The sequence below is a fragment of the Phymastichus coffea genome, unplaced genomic scaffold (genome assembly GCF_024137745.1).
Source record: "Phymastichus coffea isolate CEN01 unplaced genomic scaffold, Cenicafe_Pcof_1.1 PCOF00044, whole genome shotgun sequence".
Taxonomy (NCBI): domain Eukaryota; kingdom Metazoa; phylum Arthropoda; class Insecta; order Hymenoptera; family Eulophidae; genus Phymastichus; species Phymastichus coffea.
Window position 1 is genome coordinate 1863972 of NW_026706855.1, and position 24028 is coordinate 1887999.

The 24028-nt window shown below is 32.8% G+C and overlaps 4 protein-coding genes across 11 annotated transcripts; 3 read left to right on the forward strand and 1 right to left on the reverse strand.

Annotated features, from left to right (window-relative positions):
• Positions 1 to 208: 208 nt before the first annotated feature.
• Positions 209 to 24000, reverse strand: LOC131664517 (polypeptide N-acetylgalactosaminyltransferase 3-like). 5 transcript variants are annotated; one of them, XM_058935686.1, is made up of 12 exons: positions 23804 to 24000; positions 3525 to 3763; positions 2786 to 3029; positions 2602 to 2711; positions 2346 to 2526; positions 2114 to 2283; positions 1890 to 2057; positions 1719 to 1818; positions 981 to 1390; positions 768 to 910; positions 428 to 694; positions 209 to 364 (listed from the first exon to the last, which is right to left on the reverse strand). In XM_058935686.1, the coding sequence occupies exons 3-12, from the start codon at positions 2932 to 2934 to the stop codon at positions 233 to 235; spliced, it is 1830 nt and encodes a 609-aa protein (XP_058791669.1). In that variant the 5' UTR covers positions 2935 to 3029; positions 3525 to 3763; positions 23804 to 24000; the 3' UTR covers positions 209 to 232. The 5 variants fall into 5 exon arrangements, with proteins under 5 accessions (XP_058791669.1, XP_058791672.1, XP_058791670.1 ...); XM_058935689.1 differs by lacking the exon at positions 23804 to 24000 and adding an exon at positions 7986 to 8227; XM_058935687.1 differs by lacking the exon at positions 23804 to 24000 and adding an exon at positions 7898 to 8227.
• On the forward strand, positions 8825 to 11496 carry LOC131664522 (activating signal cointegrator 1 complex subunit 1-like). 2 transcript variants are annotated; one of them, XM_058935700.1, is made up of 8 exons: positions 8825 to 9018; positions 9091 to 9232; positions 9314 to 9525; positions 9601 to 9704; positions 9776 to 10088; positions 10176 to 10339; positions 10465 to 10586; positions 10656 to 11496. In XM_058935700.1, the coding sequence occupies exons 1-8, from the start codon at positions 8993 to 8995 to the stop codon at positions 10767 to 10769; spliced, it is 1197 nt and encodes a 398-aa protein (XP_058791683.1). In that variant the 5' UTR covers positions 8825 to 8992; the 3' UTR covers positions 10770 to 11496. The 2 variants fall into 2 exon arrangements, with proteins under 2 accessions (XP_058791683.1, XP_058791684.1); XM_058935701.1 differs by lacking the exon at positions 8825 to 9018 and having other exon boundaries at positions 9109 to 9232; positions 9302 to 9525.
• LOC131664524 (activating signal cointegrator 1 complex subunit 1) lies at positions 15454 to 17604 on the forward strand. Its single transcript, XM_058935702.1, has 7 exons — positions 15454 to 15593; positions 15974 to 16221; positions 16296 to 16405; positions 16483 to 16801; positions 16874 to 17037; positions 17111 to 17238; positions 17307 to 17604. Exons 1-7 carry the CDS (start codon positions 15579 to 15581, stop codon positions 17427 to 17429), a joined length of 1107 nt encoding a protein of 368 aa, XP_058791685.1. The 5' UTR covers positions 15454 to 15578; the 3' UTR covers positions 17430 to 17604.
• LOC131664519 (uncharacterized) lies at positions 17744 to 22758 on the forward strand. Of its 3 annotated transcripts, none has more exons than XM_058935692.1 (5): positions 17744 to 18243; positions 20717 to 20901; positions 20976 to 21157; positions 21231 to 21354; positions 21417 to 22758. In XM_058935692.1, exons 1-5 carry the CDS (start codon positions 18153 to 18155, stop codon positions 22554 to 22556), a joined length of 1722 nt encoding a protein of 573 aa, XP_058791675.1. In that variant the 5' UTR covers positions 17744 to 18152; the 3' UTR covers positions 22557 to 22758. The 3 variants fall into 3 exon arrangements, with proteins under 3 accessions (XP_058791675.1, XP_058791677.1, XP_058791676.1); XM_058935694.1 differs by lacking the exon at positions 17744 to 18243 and adding an exon at positions 19818 to 20459; XM_058935693.1 differs by lacking the exon at positions 17744 to 18243 and adding an exon at positions 19818 to 20109.
• Positions 24001 to 24028: the final 28 nt, after the last annotated feature.

Genomic DNA, 24028 nt, shown 5'->3' on the forward strand with positions numbered 1-24028 from the left:
GTACCTAGCAATTTGTTCTTTATTTTTTTCTAAACTTTTGTACAAAATTGTGTACATAACTTATACAAATATCCAAGAAATAAATTTTATTTCTTATGTATTGTAAAAACGAGCTACAATTCATTTATTCTCTTTCAGTCTTTGACGTTTACAGTAAAAAAATGCTTTTAATTGTCTCTAAAATCTATAAGATCATTCGGTTTACTTGTTAATTTATATTAAATAGAAGGAATTATTTCCATGCAACGCTTCTTAGTTCCCAGTTTTGTTTGTCGTTATTTGTACAAGCAGCAACGACTGGACTTGCATCGTCACTTGGAAATTCAAGGCACATACCAGACGGAACGTGTCGAATGACACTGTCCTGCAAAAGTATATTATATTTAATTAATCATTCAACATTAACGTTGAAATGTATTGTACTAACGTTCTCGTCATATTCCCATTTTTGGCTAGCATATCCGCTGCAAGCCATCAATTTAACTTTTGGCTTATTGTGCCTGGTGTCTTTCTCGGGAGCGTCTAGGCATACACTTTCATCGGTCATTATGACACCATCCTTTCTCATTATAAACATCTGACCGAGATTTGGCGGTGAAATGCAGTCTTGAATGGCTACCAATCCCGAAGGTTGAGAATATACACCCTTTGATAATGGCCTCATTAAGCATTTATTAGATGAGCTATGGACGATCTATAAAATATTTTTTTCTTTACTATGAATTATTATCTCACTACTACTTAATAATAAAATATTTGTAATTTACCTGCCCAAAAAAACGATCATCCTTAGGAAAAAAGTGGTCCTGCCACACATTATCTAAGTACCACTCAAAACTTTTGCATTGAAGCCTCTTCCTTAAAGCCAATCTCGACCTGATTTGCTGCTTATCTCTAAATCTCTCAGCGTCTGTTAGACAAAAACAGTTAAAATTCAATATTCACACCTCACACAGATCATTTATCTCTGTTCGACTCACGTTGATTAAACTTGAAGTAAAATTTTCCCCAATCGTCCATCCAGACCAGAGCAACCCTCGCTAAATTCCCATACAAAATCTCATCGACACCTCCGGGAAAAGTATATGGTGATGATTTTCGAAAGATGTGGCCTACGTGAGAGCAAGGCGCTATTTCGACACTCCCGCCGCATTGCCAAACTCGAAAAGACATCTCGAGATTTTCACCGCCCCAGATACGCATTTGCTTGTCATAACTGCCTAATTCATAGAAGTATTCGCGGTCCATGGAGAATAAACCGCCAGCCATCGCTGGTGTCTTAAATGGATCGACGCTATTCTCACGACGCTCACGAAGCAAAGCACCGTTCAACATCAGCCAACGAAAATGCAGGTCCCAATTGAATGCTCCCCAATGCAACTCGAATGACCTGATAATAAAATTATAAGAATTTTATACTTATTGAGAAAAAATTTAAAAGCTTGATTGAATACTTTTGTATATTTTTTACATTGAAAAGAATAAAACTAACAAATCGCACTGTTATGAGTTATTGCAATGTGCCCATAAATTTCATAAGACCGACGCGTGCATGAGACGATCGTTGCAACTTTTCTCATAATCATCTCGCCAGAGCTATCGGAATGAATTGCCCGGTAACATAATCGCTTGACCCAGACATAGTCTCGACCCTGTCGCAGTTTTTCTCTCAACTTTAAACAATTATGTAAGCAAAACAATGATTAATACTTATGTACCTTGTGTAGCTGAAAGTGTCGTCATTGATAATGTCTATCACAGGCGAGACGACTCTCGTGCGATTTTTTGAGATGGCTTCGAGAAGTGGCTCCAACCATCCTGCAACATAAGTGTCGTGTTGCGTCGCGATCGTCAATCGAAAACAATGGACCGTATAAAAAGCAATCTACCGGTAGTACACTCGCAATGAGCGTCGAGGAAGGTTAACACTTGGCCTTTAGCTTCATTTGCTCCCATTAGTCTAGCGTTTACCAAACCGACGCGTTCTCTTGTCCTTAGCACTCGAGTTGGCACCGTAAAACCCATCACATACTTGTCCAATGGCTTTTTCAAGAAATCTACAACAGCGTGATTTTTTCTTTTTCGTCTGTTAATAGCAGCGTTATTTACTTACCTCTATCACTATCGTCATCGACAAGGATGATTTCTTTTAATAAATGCTTAGGAGATCGGTTTATGACACTGTGAACTGTTCGTAACAGCGTGCTCCACGCCTCGTTGTGAAATACTACGATGACCGATGTGCTCGGTAAATCACCTAGGTTAGCATACCTCGAAATGCATCTGAAAACGAAAATAACGATTCGTCGTGTGATCCTTATTCAGCTGCTGTGCATTGCACTTACTTTTTCTTACGAACGTCGGGTAAGGTTCTGTTAAGAGGAATACGATCGCTCGCAAGCAAGTTGTATCTGTTGATCTGAAAGAGTTGCTGCATCAATTGGAAATCTTTCGCCGGTATATGCACGGGCTCGCCGTTTCTTCCCTCGTACGGTCGTGGATCGAATAAGTTTTGATTTATTATGTCTGGATGAAAAGTCGATTGTTTTTTTAACATTTCAGTACGGATAGCAATTACGATAGCCAATTTTATTACTGTACCTTTCGTTATATTAGGCATTTGTACTGTATCAATGGAATTCCCAACGTAGTGACCAACGACTACGTGTACGCCGCGCTTATCGATGTACTCCTTCTGACCCTCCAGTAATCTGCAAATATGAACGAAACGCTTGGCAGCTCAAAATTTGGGAATAACCCGGGAAGTAATAATGGCGCAACTGACTGCAAATGCACTAATTCGTCGGAAGGTGCGAAGTGTAATTCCTCGGTCGGCACATCTCTCTTGCTGCAGAGAAGTACAAGTCCGACGAGCAGCAAGCCAAAGAGAAGCCAAGGCCATATTCGGCGTATCCTCGTGGATCTCGGCAACATCGTCTTCTCGTTCGAACGTCTGGTCAGTGTCGTTACTCGATCATCCCCGGATCACAATGGGAGCGCGTGCCAAGTGATGCGTGTGCCTCGAGTCGCTAAAGAGATTAATAATGGACACTTGGCCAATTGAATATCGCAAGAAAAGCGGCTTCATCGAGGCTCTCGCGAACGCGGCTGATGGAAATCTTGCCAGAGTTATTGCCAAAGTAGAGGCTTTGTTTCTCGGTTGAGTTGAAGGTTTTTCGCGAGTTCGCGGGGATATTTGTCGTTGCAAAGATGCAACAGCTCGACAGTTGTCGAGAATTTCGGTCGAACAATCGCTACGACCATTATCGTCTGACGACTGCCAAGTGCCAAGTATGCAAGCAATTGTTTGAGCGCGCAACTCGTCACACCGTTTTAACGCCTGCGAAAGAGATCGGCGCTTTCAACTCGCTAACCGAAAGTAATGGAGAAGAGAAATGACCGCGACGCCGCGAAAACGTAAAAGCCGCATTCGCGATCTTTGGTCACCGGTGCTGTATACGCGCGTACGGGATTTTCACTGGAGCGAGAAAAGCTTTGCACTCGCGTACGGCAATGCAAATTACCACGTGCTCGCTAGTGCAGGTTCGGCCGTCAATTTGGCTTTTCCGGCGGTGGCGACGACGACGACGACGACGACGACGGCAGTGGCGGCAGCGGTGGCGGCATATCGCGCAATGCTCGCTCAACCGCGAGCATGTCCAGTAGTGGATACTATGCACGGCAATGAGCAGCCGGGGCAACGCCACCAGTGACGCGGTGCTGCTTCCTCAAGTCCATTGTTGCGTGGCGGCTCGCCAAAGCCCTATAATGTGTAACAAAGAACGGCCTTCGTTAATACTTAAGCGTAGCAGGATTTGATGCGTGACAACAGCGGGCTAGCATGACTCGAGACTTGACGATCTCGAACGCGCTGCCTGTATCCTCCACTGCCTCATACTTCGCGCCAAGCTTTAAGCACTCGAGTATACATGTATAAAGTATGGCTGTGTGGTGTTGCGAGGGTTGCTAATTGCGTTTTCAGCTTTCACAATACTAAGTGTTTACAGGCGCTACCTCACATTTCCGATTGAAAGTTTCACCTTTTTCACCGTAAGACCTTTCGAACGTTGTCATGTGAGCGTAACTTGCGTCGTTTACAGTAACTTGAAAAATTACTCTTGGTGAAAAAAATGGATTCAACTCGTGAACCTTTTCACGCGATGATCTTTTACGTCTTGCGACGTGGTTTATTAAGGTAGGAGTGCATGGATCAACTTACTTTGACTACTGGCGATGAAGCTCTATCCCTGAAACGAAAGTCGTGTAACGGCGGCTTAAAATAAAAAAAGGAAGAGGAAAAACAGGCCGCACGTTTAGATTACGTAAGTTAAGATTATAAATCGCGTACAGCTGAGAAAAGAAAAAATTTTCGACAGTTTTCGTCTCGCGCATCTGGCAATTTTCGGATGTTTAGAAGTGGACCATGTATAATAATCAGAGAGAGTTTACCACCGTATCATCCGGAATAGCCAGATTGCGAACATCTTAGAAAATAACAGGAAAATGGAGAGTTGCAGCGCACATGTGCATCCTATTCATAATACGATTATTTTATTTTAATTAACTTTTTTTAAATTTTATTAAATTCTTTTAAATTTAAGGAAGCACATTTTCTTGCAGATCACTCAAAAATATGCGAGACTAGACTATTCAAGTAGCTTTCGAGTAATTAACAAAAGACTGTTTTGATTAATAGTTTTTGTTTATTGCTTGAATAACTTTAGTTTTTAATAGTTCATTATATATTTTTGTATTAATTAAGATTTGTAGTTATAAAAATTTGAATTGTGAATTTTGTGTGTTTAATCGTTGAATACACTCAACTTTGTGTTAAAAAAATTAAGAATGTCTTGAACGAAAGTTAATGATTATATTCATAATAATTAACTCCGATTTTCCAGTATTTCTTATGGGCTTTTGGTAATTAATTAATGGTTAAAACTAATAAAATCTTGTTCGTTTCCAGATAAATATAATCCTTAATTTTTGTTCTGTACTTTAGTTTTATTATAGACTAAATAATATTTTTGTATTAGCAAGATTAGAGTACCACACGCACAATTAATTTAATAATTAAAGATGAAAATAGTACATAGAGGGCCATCTATGTGAAGAGGGCCCAAAACACTTGAATGAGGCCACTCCCGCATACTCCGCCCCCGACTAATTTGCAAGAGATGGCACTAATTAGGGTTCGAACTTCGCTTACGCTTGAAACATTCCCCAAATTTTCCAACCAATTAAAACAGGAAAATTTAAGTTCTTCCTGCCCAAAAATGACAAGGAATTTAGAGTGGGACTCTCTTGCGAAAAGCATAAAAGGAAGCTCGTGAAGAAAAATAGGCAGTTCTATCTCAGTTCGTTCCAGTTCAGTACTCAAAAAAGGACCTTCCGTTTTGTCTCGTGTGTGTGTGTGGGAAATAAGTGCTAAAAGTAAGTAAATTAATAAATATCAAAACTCTGATTAGGTTTAATCTGTCAATTTCTTTCCTCATTCTTTTCTTCTTTATTTTCGCGTACGTGTTTATATATATACATAGATAGTTACACTTAATTGCCAAACGTGTGGTCGAGTGCATATTAGATAGGCTCCCTGTTGCATTATTTTATTGCCGAGAGTGTAGTAAAATAATGCGAAGCACAACTATATTGCCAAGCGTGTGGTATAGTAAAGCTTCAATCCTCCGTCGCTAAAAAGAGAATTTCCCGCGATAATGATAACGTACGTCCCGGTTATTGTCCGAAAAGATAGACCAAAAAGTGTGCCTGAGATTACGTCTACCTCAGACGTGTCTGAGATATATGTTGCGTCAACCGACGTCACAGTCGTAAGAATTGTCCAAAATCGTGTCAGATATTGCAAGATTGTCATGTGACTTATCGTGAGATTGAAGTGTCACTTTGGGCATTAATATAATAAGCATCAATAAGATCCCGCATAATTTCACAATTATAAGCTTAAAAAGATGCTCGTGTCTATTGGCGCAAAGAAATGTTCAAGATATACAATGGCGGTTTATAAAAAGCAGGGTATAACATCTGTCTAAGTAACGAAATCTATGCGTATGAGCTTGGAACGACACATCAATCCAATGTATGAGCAGATATGGATTTTCCAAGATGAGCCAAATCCAACAAGTAATTCGCGCATAAAACTTGAAGTAAAATAGTAATCGCTTATTTCTTCGAAATAACTGGACATGTGGCAACCATGCCATTAAAGCAACGTAGAACATGTGTTTCTAAGAGATCGCAATCTTCCTATTAACTATATAAAATCATAATAAAGTAATCTAAATACAAAACAACTCTGTATAACAGCCCTGAAGTTATCTTGCTTTGGTTATACGGCGGTACCGCATACACAACTATTCAATATAATACTAAAATGTACATACAAGATTTTTCTCGTTGCTCGGAAACTTTAACATCCCTAACTAGAGAGTGAAAATTGCGCATTTCTCGACAATGGCCATTAAGATTAATTGAAACATTGTTTTAGTAATTATATTTGCCCACAACATTGCAAATATGAAAGATAATATTGTAAGACATCTGCAAGACTTTTGCAAATGCTTGGGAATACAACCATCCCTAACTAGAGGGTGAATATTGTGTATTTCTCGGCATTAACCATTATTATTAATATAAACGTTCGTTTGATATTTGCGCGTAATATTGCAAATATCAAAGTTAATGTTAAAATTAGAGTGGGACTCTAATGACAATGACACGATTTTCACTCTCTAAATAGAGATGTTAAATTTTTCGAGTAACAAGAAAAATCTTATAGATACATTTGAGTATTATATTGAATAGTTGTCTACGAGGTATCGTCGTATGACCAAAGCAGTCATTCAGGGTTGTTTTGTATTTAGATTACTCTATTATATTTTTATATAGTTAATAGGAAGATTGTGATCTCTTAGAAATGTTGATGATCATTTTTGGAAAAAAATTATTTTTAGCTGAAAATCAACGTTGCAAACTTCAGACACATCCTATAATAATGAATTCTGAATGGTAAATAACGAATTTGTTTGCCACAAGTAAAATACGAAAAATAAGCGGTAACGAAGGATCATTTTTCATCATGACAGTTATAAGCTTTCATAATTTGACTAAAACAACCAATGTGAAATAAAAATGTCGTATGATAGGTCATCCTCCAAACAGCCCTGATTTGGTACCAAATTTCTTTTTTTTTATTTCCGCATATCAAGAATAAATTACTCGGCCAACGTTTTTCGACCCCTGAACAAGGCCCTGATGCATTCAAAAATCATGTTTTAGAGGTACCTCAGCTGAAGTGGAAAAAGTGTAACGAAAATTGGTTCGAAAAAGGATAATTATCATCATAGAGAATACTTTGAAAAATAATAAATCCATTGATAATAAATTACCGTCTTTTCATTATTAAGCTCATAATTTAAATAGCAATCTTTGTATACACTATGTGTAATGACGGTTTGCAGAATGCTCGGATAAGTATTGTCTCGGCAAATGTCCGATTGTAGTTAAAAATCGTCAAGTTCTGATATCGCGATTGGTGAGACACTTAAATGCGAAAACATTGTTTCTACAAGTATATATTTACTATTATGAAATTTTATCCTAATGGCTTGAACCAACAATGAGTTAATTAACCGATCGAAAGGCTTGATAACAGCATAGCATCCACTGAATTCTTTTAATAACGAAGACTAGAACATTTTTCTCACATCCATTCTCTGGTTTTTTTCTTCCCACTAAAGAATTTCCCACGCTACAAAAAACAATTGCTTTCTAGAATTCTAGAAGAAAACTCGTTTATATACTTTTTAAACATTCACAAATGATTGCATCACGTACGACACTGCAAAATCACTTAGCATTGAACAATCAGTCTGATTATAACCTGCACAAAACAGAGCCGGAATCCACTGGTCGAAAAGGTCACACAAAAAGAAGATCAAGGGAGTCGGAGAGAATCTTAGATGTAATACCCATGTCGCGTTGACAACATAATCACTCGAACCTTAGAAGGCTTCAGACTGCTATGCACTTTCAGACTTTCACTCTCGCGTCATCGAAAAATGTGTCAAACACACTGGCTACACTACTACAGAAATACTTAGAGAAGCAGAAAAAAAACGGAGAGGCGCGACAGGTGCGTACGTCCTAAGCGGAATGCCGCGTTCTCCGGAGAGAGAGAGTATAGACCGCATACACTGTCTCTACGTTTATAGCTTGGGAGGAGAAGGGAGACAAGGAGAGAAAGGGATTCACGAGCACTCGCGACTCTGGGAATGCTTAATAATCGTCCACAGATTTTTATTCCCTCTCGCTTTTTGCCTATTCGCATCATTTTCTCAGGAACTACTCTACTGGCGTATGCTTTATTGTGCAGAGTGCGCGGAGGAAAAACACGTAGAATGCGAGTCGACGGGATAAGCGTGGATTCTAATGAACTGCACACGGCCCTTTTCGTATTCACTCTGTAAATTCTCGGATTTTCTGAGGCACGACGAGATGTATGTGCGTTAAATGCGATGCGACGATAATTCGATTTAAGTCTTTTTATGGTTGTAATAATTATTTTCTTTTATATCATGATTTTTATTGTACTGATATAAATAATAAGAGATTTTAGTGATTAATAAAGTAATAAACTTTATCTTGAAAGTAATGTGCAGTTAAAAAAAAATGTTGGAAATAAGAATCCAAAAGTTGTTTCTATAATTTTGGAGAAACATTAATTTGAATTTCCCTCTTGTATGTTTGCAATAACATAACCTAACTTCTCAGACGATGTTTCTTATTACGCGGATGCATATAAACACAATATACATTATGCGTCTGTACGCATAAATATTATATTACTGTTAAAAATAATGATAGTATGAAAACCAATAAATATTTTGGTGTTCAATCTGTAATGCTTAGTTAACTAAACAAAATAATCACCAACTATGTTTTATTTATAGTTAATATCTGTAGTTTATCTTTACCAATGAACTTTGTGAAGTACTTAAAACAGTAATCAAGTTTTTTTATTAAATGTTATATATTACCTAATTTTTTATAACAATAACATTTTTTTACGTGCAGGATTTTTATATCAAAGAAGCCAGCTGGTTATATAAGTAGAATATTAGGTATTGGTTCAAAATATCTTAGCAGAATAAACATAATACTTATAAAACAAGCTCAGCATTTATCCATCATCCCACTGCCAGTGAATTGGAAAAAAGTAATTTATTTATAAAATTACTATAACTTGTAATTGTATTATATATTTTCATTGACACTCAACAATCAGTTTTGATTATAGATTCATTCTTCAACTATGGATAATATAACAGAACTTGTAGATCTTGTAAAAGAACAAGACTTTTGCAAAATGTCTACAGAATCAACTGTAAATATAAACATGGAATTTTCTGAATTAGAAAGCAGTTATTCCATGGAAGAGATAGATAATATCTCTTTGAAAAAGGTACCAGACAAAGAAGATCACTACCAGCACAGTTTTAGCATAAACAAGTATGTGCATGACATTATTTTTACAAAATACTTAATAATATACAAATATATATTCTTAGTTTTTGAATATTTTAGAAGTAGTTACAAATACATTGTTGACCCAAATGAAACAATTTTACAAAAGTTACGCAGTGAAACAAAAACTATTATTCAAGTATCAAAAAAAAAAAAAAGTGTTGGTAAGATTATTTATTATTTATTTCTATAATTGAATGTTATAAGTATTATTTATTTCCATTTTTATTTTTAGTTATAATAGGATCAATCCCAAAACAAATTTTGCATGCTAAACACAAAATAGACAAATTAATTGAAAATTCTAAATTACAATTCACACATTTTATTTCTATACCGACTAATAGTGATGAAATAAAAAATAATTTTATTACTTTTAAACGAGATGTAAAGCAAAACTATAGTACAGAATATACTGGATTTTATGAAAGAATGTTTCAAAAGCCTGAAAAATTACATCTTACCATCTCAATGCTTCACTTGTTAGATGAAAAAGATGAAGTGAAGGCTATTGCTGCACTCAACACTTGTAAGGAAAATATAATTGAGTATGTATTATTATTTTTGTCTCTACTTTTGATTATAACTTTTTTTGCAAATTTTAATTTAAATAAGTTTTCATTTCATATTTACAGCCCAATTATAAAACAAAATGGACCAATAAATTTAGAATTAAAAGGTTTAAGATGTATGGAAAAAGATCCATCCAAAGCTAGAATTTTATATATTAATGTTCATGAAGAATCAGGATTATTTCAAAAAATGTCCAATTCAATTAATGATTATTTTATTGAGCAAGGTAAAAAAGTTTTGTATTAATTTGATCAAAACTATTTATTATAAAATCTTTTGCTAGTACCAGGAATGAATAGGAATAGCTGAATCTCTATTATTACTTACACATGGTTATGCAATATCTTTTAGGTATATCTAGAAGAGTACACGATGATGTGACTTTGCATATGACTGTAATAAATATATTATACCTTCAAAGAAAAACAATTAAAAAAACCAAGAACAATTTTGATGCAACAGATTTTTTAAAAGTAAGAATAAGATGTAAGATACACAGTAAATATATTACTACTTTCATTATATAACATTTTCTTTTTCAGAAATATAAAAATATATCTTTCGGCAAAATAAATTTATCTACACTGCACATTTCAATGTTGACTGCTAAATCTGCTGATGGTTATTTCAAAGCTATGACTAAAATTTATATATAAATTTTGGAAGGCTATTTCGATTTAATTATTTACAGATATTCCGTTAAAATACAAATTGTTATGTTTAAATAGAAGCACTAAGTTAAGAAAATAGTAGACAGGATATACTTAAAAATCATAGAGATGAATACGAAATAATTAGTGTAAATAAAACTACAAATAAACTCAACAATAACAGTCAATTCAAACAGACATTTTCAAATTTTCATTATTATCAAAAATAAATGTCTAAAATAACAATGATTTTTAGAAAAATATGACAAATGTATATAAATTTTTATCTAAATTTCCATTATTACAAATCAAATACGTGCTTACGAAATAATCGAATATACTAAAGCTTACCAACTCCCGATCCTAAAATTTGATTTGGTTCTTGGTATTGGCATTACTTGCTTATGAAATTCAAAATCAGTTCAAGAGAGCGTTGCTGTTGAAAAAGTTTTTCTTAGGGTTCTAGAAATCATTATATTATTTTAAATGGGACAATATTCCTTATATTATTTTACAAATTAAAAAAAATTTATTTATTTAGCAAACTAATTGTAGCATTATTGGATACTTTATCGAGTTATATTTGAAACGAAATAAACAATAAGATCTTATATTTTGATAAAAAAAATATCCTGATGCATTCGGTTAGTTTAGTATTTATGATTGTTTAATTAATTAAGCACGCTACATTACGGTGTAATGGCGCTCTATAACTATTTTAGCTGTTCATCTGTAATCATTTGGAGAGTTCGTTTTCATTTATAAATTAAATTTAAAAGATTTTTTAAATAAATTAATGATATCGATTACGCTGAAATTAATTTATTGCATTTTATATGTAAAATCGATTTATAATTTTCTTCATTGTTGATAATGTTTATTCAGAGCTTAACTTCACAATAAATATGTTCAATAAATTTATGTTCTATAAATAAATATAATTGAAGTGCATTAAAATTACTTTATCGTATTATTTTTAAATCAGTCCGTTAAGATATGAGGGTTGTTATTTATACAATATCTACAAATTGTCTTACTTAATTTTATTTATTTTATTAATGGATTATAAATTGATACAAGACGTTTGTTATTTAACACCGACTTACTCATAAAATGACCTACGTGACTTCGTTCAACCAATCAAATCATGAATAAAATGACTTCACTCGACAGCCTATCACTTTTTTTTGTATAGGAAAATAGATTTAAATTTATTTTTCAAGTTGAATATTCGATAATTCAATATAAGCATTAAATATTCCAATAATTTAAAAATGTTATCAATATACTTTAACTTTTTATCGTACAATGTTCTGTGTTGAAAAATCATCAAAAAGTTTCTCATCAAAAATCATCAATAAGTTCTAAAAACATTAGTTTTTTCACGGTGTAAATAACAGACTTCAGTAGATGTACACGATTGTAATTAAGGTATTTTTACAAAACTTTTAAAGCTAAAATCACTGCGTTATATTTTATCGTAATAATCTATCGATTTTTAAATTTAAAATCAATCAATTCATATTAAATCCATGCCAACTACATTGGTACACTTTCTGCCATCGATTAGATCACTAATAAACTGCCTTTACTTTGTCAGGTTCTCCTTTTTGTAAGAGGAAGAGGATAAGAGGAGAAATCATGATAAGATTTACCATCATGCTAAATAAGTTTGTTTTAAAACTATCATCTAAGGAATCAAATGGACCGGCCAATTAGTGTGCTTATTTTACGTTGAAAAGTAATACACACTATTGAAGCTTGAATACGGTAGAAAATCCAAACGTAATCCAAAAATAAACAGAAACCTAATCATGCGAAAGCGATCACATATTAACGAATTTCATTTACCACTGATTGACTGGCTGACAACGACATCATCGCGATTGGCACGCTTGCGTGATTAGCTTCGCACGAGCCGTGATCATCAGACAGATTTTATTTGTTTCTTTTACGGATGTTAACACAAATATCAATCTTAAATAGTGCTAAATTTCTTGGCATAATATTGAATCAAAACCTCTCGTGGTCGAAACACTTAAACCACATTTTAAAGAAAACCATACCAGGAATTAACTTAATAAGATCTTTTCGCATTACATGGTGGGGTGGTCATCTAAAAACTTTACTCCTAATTTACAAATCGATAATTTCAGCCGCTACTGACTATGACCTTTGTTGCATCTCAAGGAACGTAACAATTTTTTTCGAAAAAATAAATACACTGAAAAGACGTGCTCTCAGGTTCGCTTTAGGATTGAGAAACACGAGGCCCAACAGAATAGTATACGAGTATATGTAGAATCTCGTATTTACTCTCTTCAACTAAAGCAAAAAAAACTTGTATATAATTATATATTACGTTTTTTTGCCACAACGAATCGTCCTGCTGTCACGGCCATTTCAGATTTAGCTAACTCGTTAAATAATACCTCCCCTCGATATCTACACAACCTTTCGTTGCTCAAAGCTTATCTTAAACTTAGCCTGATCCAGAAAAAATCTACGCCGGTTTTATTCCACCCTGTTATGTTTTCTCAGTGGAAGCACAACAAGCAAACCCTATAACTATTCTAGATAAAGGTACAACTATAGCCAAGGCAAAAAACCCATACAACGAATTCAATACCGGCACCTTTCCAGCATACCTACTACCTCTCGTTAGTAGATTTTCACCAATCTACCAACGAACTATGTACGAACAAATTTAACAAACTTCTGAAAAATGTTGATTCAAACAAAGTTATTTTATACTTTCAAAACCATTTTACTTACTCTTTTAAACCTTGGTTCATGACACTACACTGTGTAGGACACAAGTCGAAACCACAATTTGCATGAGAAGTAACCATTATAATTAATTGGTTTACAGTATACATAAAAAGCGTCTAATCGACTCCCCGCTATGTCCATACGGCAAAGATAACGAAGATCTTAATCACATTTTTTGGTCATGCGAACGGTTTATTGATCAACGTAAAACATTTTATTACTTAAACTTTCCAAAATAAAATTATATTCTGCCTTCACAATTTCACAATTTCTTTTCAACCCTAATCCACCTGTTATAGAAATTCTGTGTAATTTCCACAAAAAAACTTCCATATGACGCATCATTACATTTAACTTAATCTAATTTATGCTCCTATAAATACTTTTTCTAGCCCTTCTTTCAACTTTCAACAATTACTTTTGTTTGTGACTCCTGATCTCTTCTTCTACATCTTAACCTTTTAAATTTGCCGTACGGGAAACGCTTTCACTGGGAGGCAAAAGGGGCGTCCCTTTTCTGGGCACTGACGAATTCGGAGGCTGATTTTCTCTCTCCCTGGCTCTCAGCCTTGGCCTCTCTTCTCTCTTCGCTTATGATCTGCAGGTGTAGCACTGTTGTTTGCAAACGGTGATAAAAAAACTTGGGCTTTTCAGCGGAAAACCTTTATAACTTTGACGAGTTGACAGTTGTCAAGAAACGTTTTCCTTTTTCGAAATCGTTATTTATAGCCCGCCGCGTCGTAGCGCCCAAGTGACAATTTTATTACCATTCGCGTTTCAAAATTCAAGTATCCAAGGGAGAGCGAAAATATATTGGACGAGCGTGAGAACTAAGAACCTACGTAGATTACAAGTAATACGTTAAATATATGAAAAGAGTTTTGAATATTCGCGCAGCTGGCCTTACTACAATTGTGCACGACACGTGATATAGGCAGTATGTCACATAGCTACCGGAGCCAATCAATACTTTACTATATAGATAGATAGAATAAAATAGACATTTTTAGAGGATAATACAAAACCATGTTAGAAGCTCTTGTTAGAAGCTCAAGACAGAATTCTAATAAATTTAAAGATAAATTCAGCTATAAAAAAATAGTATGGAATTTATGTTTGTTGTGTGAGAAATATGTGAGAAAATATTCGCCCATTATTTCAAATAAGGTTTATATTTATTTTATTAACATAATTAATATTATAGGTTTTTGTCTCTTATCAATATTCATTAATTTTTACCGGATTAACAAGAATTTATAATACAAAAGTCAGATTACATGTGATTGCAATAAAAAATATGTTAAATAAGACAATTTTTTTTTTATATAGGCCCCGGTCCCATACATACGTACGGATGCGGACGGATACGGACGCGAATCGCAACTCTAGTAACATCACTAAAAATATCTAGTTCGATTATTTAGTACCAACACTACCGGTAGTGAGCAAATCTAACTGTTGTTTAAAACTGTAGCGCCGAACGCACCACATTTAATGAACGCTTATCTAACCTTTACATTATTGCAGTCTAGAAGATGGCAAATGATAGAGAATTGGTAGACTTTCAACTACAATTAGTGAAATTAGGCCTTAATTTTATGGAAGTACTTGAATATATGAGAAGAAGAAGAAAATATATATAAATGATATGTATTAATCATCCCAAAAGCTTTTTTTACATTAGCATACTCATCAATAAGCAATATTCATGAGAATTTGAAAAGTAAATTGTAGACCTGACATTTGAACATTAAATGTGGTACGTTCGGCGCTACAGTTTTAAACAACAGTTACTTTTGCTCACTACCGGTAGTGTTGGTACTAAATAATCGAACTAGATATTTTTAGTGATGTTACTAGAGTTGCGATTCCGTCCGCATTCATACGTAGCTATGGGACCGGGGCCTCATACGTAGCTATGGGACCGGGGTCATAGCTTCTATTTGTAAATAATTTTATTCTCTTAGGAGCATAAAAATACTTATTTTGGAGAGATGACTTAAAGTACTTTGCATTTATATTAACAGGGTGTAACAATTGGAAATGGTTATTATGAATGTAAAGTAATTATTGATTTGAAAAATTTTTAAGTATTCAATTTTGAAAATGTAATACAGTAAATATATGTTTTTGTAGATTAGTAATTAACAATATTCTTAAGATAATTAACAAATTTAAACAAATTAAAATATTACTGAAATTTAGGTTTTCACTTTATCAATGTTGTTAAATTAATTAAATGTTATTAACTTAAATTAAGTTGAGTTTACAAAATCGTAATATATCTTTTGTATTTTTATATTGCCAACAGTGCATATAAGAGTGGCAACTTGAAAAACAGAAATCAATGTTATTATAATTATAACCTAAAGGTTTTTATTTCAACAGAACAATCTGAAAACAATTTTTGAAATCAACTATTTAAATTCGTGTTACAGTTTTTAAAAATTGTAACTTTTAATTTTGCAAATATGGATATCTTGAAACCAGAATTAGTTTGGGTAGAACAACAGTGCTACAGATTTTGTGACAAAATTTCATGGTCTCATGGGAAAGAGCTTGGATCATATGTAGAAGAAATTTATGAGCCAGATTATGGATCAAATGATGAAGAATCTTGTGATGCATCTATTGAGATAGTGCCTATGAATGGAAACCGTTACAAACATAGTTTCTATGTGAACAAGTAATCAATAAAATTTATATAATAAAATATTATGTTTACAATGTTAACTTAATTTTAAATCTATATTATTCTAGTAACTTTTATCGATTCATTATTGGAGCTAAGGGAGCTACTCTGAAACGATTAGCATCAGATACAAGAACACAAATTCAAGTTCCTAAACTTGGCCAAAATGGAGATATTGGTAAATATCAAGTCAATGAATTTAATAATTCTATATGTATATTTTTATAATATAACCAAAAAGATAAAATATTACAGTGATAACTGGATATAATCATAGAGATATTATGGCAGCAAGAAATAGAATAGATATGTTGATTGAAACTTCAAGGAGTAAATTAGCATTCACTCATTTTATATGTATACCTTGCATGTCAGATGAGATAAGAGAAAATTTCAAAAAGTTTATGGAAGATATTTTAAAAACAAATGGTTCTGGAGTAAGAGGGATCAGTGAAGATATTTTTCAAAAACCTGAAAAATTGCATCTCACAATAATTATGTTAGTTTTATTAGATGAAGAAGATCGCAAAAAAGCTATAGAAGCTTTAGAAACTTGCAAATATGATATTATTGAGTAAACATATTTTGAGCTTACTATATTTTTACATGGAATTACTTATTTTATATTATAAAATTGTATTTTCAGGCCAATTATGAAAAAACATGGACCAATAACAGTTGAATTCAGAGGGCTTGAAATTATGAATGATGATCCTAATGAAGTAAGTGTACTATATATTCAAGCACATGATCCTAGTGGATGTCTACAAAAAATAGCTAATCAAATAGCTGATTATTTTGTTGATAATGGTACCCAAACAAATATATTATATTCAATTAAATTATATTGAAAAACATTTTATCAATTAAATTTATATTCCAGGTTTGACGAGAAAGCAGTATGATAAAGTCAAGTTACACATGACAGCAATGAATACCAAATTTCTGCAAAAAGAAGTTGAAGAATATAATAAAAAAAAAGTAACATTTGATGCTACTAATATTCTTAAAGTGAGATACATAAATTTTATAAATAATTTACAAAAATGTGCACTATATACAATGTTACTCATTTATAGTTTCATGAAAAAACCTTCTTTGGCAAGATGAGCTTATCAGCTATTCACCTTTCTCAGAGGCATAACAAATCAAAAGATGGCTTTTATGAAGCAACTGCAAAGATCGAGTTTGTCACCACCTAAGCATATTTAATCCGGCTTTTCTATATATGACGCGCGTTATTTATAAAGCAAATTTATTTATGTTTAAAACAAATATTTAATTAGATCTCTCGTATACAAAAAATTAAACCTTCTAAGCAAGATATATATTTGTTATGTACGTGATGCATCGCAAAAATAAAGATGATAAATGATAAGCAAATCTTCATCTTTTATTATTACTAGCAAACAGTTTATTTATTCTACACCTGATATGACGAGCTATTTGACGCAACATCATTTCCCTTATCTATCGAATGAAGTTGCAGTCGCATAAAACTCGAGCGAGTGTTAAGGAGTATGTTTAAAAACCAAATCTGCAGACTGAATTTTGTTAAAGTAATTAAGTGCAAGAAATGTAGCATACAAAAAATTGTTTATAAATCTAAATGTGCAAATGTCTGAACACAAAAAAGATTTTCCCACAAGCGCAATTTGATATAATTGTGATTTCGGCTGTTGAGCGTGTCTCGTAGAAAGAAGATAACGTACGTGGAAAATCATACAGAAAATGAGCACGACTAACAATACACAAACACGCGTCAATAGAGCCTGATAAGAGGCATGTCAACCGCGTTGCTTCCAAAATTTCTTAATTGTCAAGTGCGTATTTGAGATGAGCATAGCTTGAGGAGTTGCGGCGATGTGTCGATTGCGAAGATTTGCTGAGATTTTTTCTTACAAATAAGTTACTTGACAGCAAAGATGAACAAAGTGATGAGCAATAGCAATGGAACGACCGGCAATGTCGGTTACTACCACTCCTACAAGTATCAGTCCTTGGATTTTTTACACCGTAAGTTTCAATAATTTGATTAGTTTTATGAGATTGTGAGACAATGTGGATCACATTTGAATGCAAATCTTGCTAGTAATTTAATCAACTTTGTCACATTTAGAAAGTCTTCCGTGTGATAGTTTAATTCAGCTAAAAATATTGGGAATATCATATCGAATACTATTTTAAGAAAAATTTTAACGTATATATGTTGTTGTTAATTTACTTTACGATAAGATAGTGTTTATCACAAGATTCAAAGAATTTTTCGTGGAAATAAAAAATTATGTATGATATATACGCGTGTATGTACCATACGCGATGTGATTGAATTTCATTCCTCCCAAAAAAGAACGTTAACGTCATTTCTTTGAAATGTCAATACTTAAAAACTCGTTCATTATATTTATGTCTTTTTATAGTGAAATTTGAATATAATTATTAATCATTAATGCGATTTACTAACGTAAAAAATGTAGAAATACGGAAAATACTGGTTTTAAAACATGCTTCGATAAGCATTTATAAGATACATACCGTATGAGAGACAAATTTTACTATACGTTTTTATCTGATGGAGAATAATAGAACTACAAAACATCTCGATATCGTGTACGTAGCTTAAGATATAAGGCGATAAATCATTCGTTTTATGTATATTTTAGTTGGCTGCATGCCACATAATTAACATGTTATCGAGTTTCCTATATGAACGATAGTCTTAAGACTCTTATTAATTATAAATGTTTCATAAAATTAGATTATGTAAATCAGAATAAATCGATTAGCCATGACAATTAAGAAAACATATTATTTCGTACAGTTCGTTTTAATAGAATCAATCGTACACCTTCGCAAGACAACAAATAAATATGTAAGACTTGATTCTAATTTCATTTACTTTCTGTCGAAATAGATACGATAGAACATTTGTAGCCAATTCGATGAGCAATATGTTTTTATCAATCTTCGCAGGAGACGTATGAGAATAATAAAAAGATTTTTAGGAAATTATTTTTGTCGCTGGGAATGTGATATAACTAAAAAATGAAATGAATAAAAATTATAGCGCCTACATATACTTCAGTTATTATTTATTGATTTAACATTAATGAATAATATTATAATGATTTTATAAACTGTGTCAAAGGTTGTGAAAATTAAGTATTTTTGAAATCAAGCTGAATTTTTATTTTTATTAAAAAACCAATGTGCAGGACATAATTTACAATGTCGCTGAGACTTGTTGACCGATTAATCAAAAAAGAACAAGAAGTTCGTGATAATTTTAAATGGAACCTGTATATCTGTGTAATAAGAGTCAGTAGGCAGCAAGTTGCGGATCGACACAGCTGTTTTTGACAGAATCCTTAGTGCTTTTCCACACTGAGGGATTATTCCTGTGATGTTCTTGTTCCGTGTGATTTTATACCTCCCGGAACATTCGTACATACAGTTCATCATCTACGTCTGTGTACATACTGTGTAGTTTAAGAAGTTAAGAAAACCGAACGTTTTTGCGCTTTCTCCACTTCTTAAACCACTGATTATGTAGATTATTATAGGGAGATAGTCAGTGAACTATACTAATGTTCCGAGAGGTGCAAAATTACACGAAATAAGAACATCACAGGAATATTCCTTCGTGTGGAAAGGCCTTTATAATATATAATGTGATCATCGGCCGCGAGCAGCCGCTGTAAATTAGAGATGATTTGAAAACACATTTGCACGCGCGTTAACAAACTATAGATGAACAATAAGCAAATCTTGTATCATTCTCTATTCACGTGTGTGCGTTTTAACAAGCAATTTGATCGACAACAAAGCCTACTGCAGTTATGCGTGACATGATCGCACGCAATTTTTTTTCCAAAGTTGCGAGTGAGTGCCGCAAAAAATTGCTTTGTTTTCCGATAAATTAACCAATCAAGAGCAATAATAAAACTTTCCATCATTTTGTGAGATTTGCATTGTTATATATCGGGTATTTTTTATGCTAACGGCATAACCTTGTTCTTTTACACACGATAAAGGAAAAAAAGTAAAAAGCATAATGAGCTTTTACGCGATTGTAATATGAGAATTGCAATAAATAAGTAAAGCTGAACCTGACTTTATTTCAAGATATGCTTTGGATATTGTGATTTAGAAAGGCGAAAAAAGTAGACTATTTATGTGGATGCTACAGAGCCTTAGCATTCATTTATTATAGTTTCTTAAGAGAAAACAAGGTATATTTGATGCATATATTCCATTGGTTTTCTTTTATCAACTTGTCAACCTAACTATTGATAATATAAATTGATCATCTACTTCAAGTACATTTTAGTTCAAGTTTTGTAGAAAATAATAAACTAATGTATATTATTTAGCACATTTAAAAGACATGTTTTAAAAAGTTAATAAATGAAATGGTCATTTCATATCAAATATTTCAACTTCATTGAAATAGAAAATGTGCAACTAATACAATTTGCTTTGTTTACAGGTATTGAAAAAATGCATGGAATTAGGAGAGTAGTGACGTTTTGCTTGTTGACTATGGTGCTTCCAATAATGTTACTCATTGTTCCTCTATATTTAAAACATAGTGTCTTTGCAGAGATTCAATTTGCAGTGACAGAGTCTGATGTAGTAGAAATTACAGATGGTATTTCACCGGTGTTTTGCTCAGTATGATTTTATTCTTATGCTCTCCTATTATAAGTGCATTATATCTTATTTAATTTTAACCTTTGATATTACAGGAACACAGATTGAAAATGAATGAAACTTTTAATGCATTTCAAGTATCCAAACGACCAGAAAGGACAAAAAACAGAAAACATATAAGACTGAAAAAAAGTATGACATTACCTGATGATACTCTAGAATACTGGGGTTTCTTTTTGTTAAAAGATGCTAGAGTAGTATTGTCTGTTTGTTCAAGGTAAAATATTATTTTTCAAGTGCATTAATATGTATTTCAATTACATATTATTGAAATTGTTTTATTATATTAGATTGGAAGGAGCTTCCATTCTTGTTGTGAAAGGTGAAAGGACCTTACGTACTTGTGGAATGTTAGATCATAACCAAAATAAAGCTAAAGCTACTAATATATATATACCGAAAGCTGATCAACAGGTAAAGAAAATGTATAATTTGTTAAAAATGATTAATAATCATATGTAAAATGATTTTTATAGGTGAAAGTTACATTTGAATCCAATGCTCAAGAAATTAATTCCCAAGAAATGACTTCTAATAAATTCGATGAAGAATCTCAACAAGCAATTCATTCAACTAATAATAAACTTGCAGATATTAAAAACGATTTTAATACAGTATCACGTCAGAGTAGGAAACTTGTTGAAAATGAGCCAAGTGTTACCAAAACATCAGTAAATTCAGTAGACAAAGATAAAGAATTGAATGCACTAGTAAACAAAGCAGAACAGTATTTAAATAATCATTTGAATCCCAAATTGAAAGAATATAGTTCTATGGATAAACCTAGACATTTTAAAAGAAGAGCAATAAGATTGTATAAAATGGATAATAAATTTGATAGAATGAATAGTGAGAATATTAATGGTACTGATAGTCACATCCAGTCAACTACTCACAGAATAAAACACCAAAAAACTTTAGAAACTAAAAGAAATAAACATAAAGAGCGTATAAAACAATTACAGCAAGAATTAGGATTGAATGCTGAACAAGGCGAACTAGAAAAAGACAATCACGGCAAAGAAGAAGGCATTAATGAAATCAATAAAAGGTACAGAAGAAGTCAACAGCCTATTAAACCTTCAATTTTGGATCGGGGTTATCGACATGGAGGGGGACCAAATGTAGCAAACTCAACAGATGATTCTTCTTCCGTTTCAAGTTTCGAAAACGGTTTGTTAACTTGCTATGATGGCAATGTTTTGTTATCCCACAAATTTAGCCCAGCAGAAGAATGTGATGTTAATTATCTACTCAAAGGAAACAAACATATGCAAACCGAACATAATGTTACCGAAGACGGATATTATTATTATATTTTCTACAGTGATCACGACGATGAAAAAAACGATATTCATGCCATTTTTGACATTTATAAGCCTACTTTACAATTTGCAAAGGATGCAAACAAATGTATTAACAAAACGGAATGCGTCTTTCCATTATCAATAACATCTATGGATAGAGTTATTGTTGAAGTTCCAACTAGAGATGGAATCGATCATGAAATTGACGATATTTCTTTACTCAGATCAACGTGCGTTCCTCGTATGGGCATTTATGTTATTTTTCCAATTGCAGTATTGTTTCTTGTACTTGGTTGTGCCTTCATGTAAATATTAATGTATAATTTCTATAACTTGTTGCTAATAATTTTACAACATAAATTACATTAGATATTAAATTAAAAATATTTTAAAGATATTTTCCTAATAATATTTTTATAATTTCGTATAAAATGTATATAAATTAATTTAAAGCGTCCTTTGATTAACTATAATTGTTATAATAACTATAGGTATATATTATATGTGCAAACTCAAAATTGTATAGGTATATTTTTGTAATGTATACATTTGTATAAAGGTGCAAGATGTATCATATATGCATATATATAATAGTGAACTTTGAGAATTAAACTTGAAATATTTATTGATAAAAACTTATTTTCAATTGCATAATATAAGTATTTTAAAAAAATACTTTTTCCGTTATTTTTAAATAGTACTCGTGAATTCACATTGATCTTATATCAATTTATTTTTATTAATTGCATTTAAATCGTCATTTGTCTAATTCGTAATCGATGTAAGCTGCTTTCATTCACAGCAGCTTGCGATTGTCATAACTTTTGAGGTAAACAAACCTCAAAGTACCAGTTTGAACTTATTAATTAAAGTTACTTGACACAAAAGATATCACAAGCTACGTGAAACTGAAAAACAAACTTTGCAAATCGAAAGTTTAGTTTGTTGGTCATTCGCCATGCGTATAAAACCCCGAGGCTTAGTGTTCGTTTTGCTCTCGATCGGTTCGCCTGTTTGCAAGTCAAGTGCTAACAAACGGAAACTGAAATTTATGCACTGAAAATTCCGTCGTATTGAAGAGTTCAAAGACTGCGAGTCAAAAAATCAGGTTCCACGAAAAAAAGTATTAAAAGCAAACTTAGCCAGTTAAGAAGTACTATAGAGATTGAATGTGTCAATAAAATTTTATTATGAAACGTTTATTAAATGGATGACTGTTTGACTTGGTAATTTTTCACGCACAGTGAAAATATGTTTTAATAAAGAATAAAAATTATTGTAACCTTTATGCAGGTATTTGTAATATAATTTTCAAGTATCGCCGTGCATTCGTTCGAAGAAAGAAGCTTTGACGTCTATCTCGAATTAATTAGCAAGTAGAAGCAATTATTTTACTTATAACAAAGTTTTCTATCATTAAAATTCAATAACATTTGCAGCATTTCATCTAGAAAAACTGCACAAACTACTCGCGAAACTTAATTTTTTACTCGACACTGCGGTCGTCGTTAAAACAAATATAAGCGGGAAGAAAAAAGAAGTAAAAATAATTATACCTGAGATTCAGTTTGAATTTGGCGCCAGAGCATCCCCACTTGCTGTCATCAACGCACACGGAATTCTGGGTAAACTCGTGGTCATTTAGCCTTGAAAGTTCACCTTGTCCACTTATCAATCTTACGAAACGTCAAGCAACTCCAGCAGAATAACTAGGCAACAGTATTCAATTAATACCGGCAAGAAGGCGCGTGAAGTAACTGTAAAAAAGTCAATTCAATACC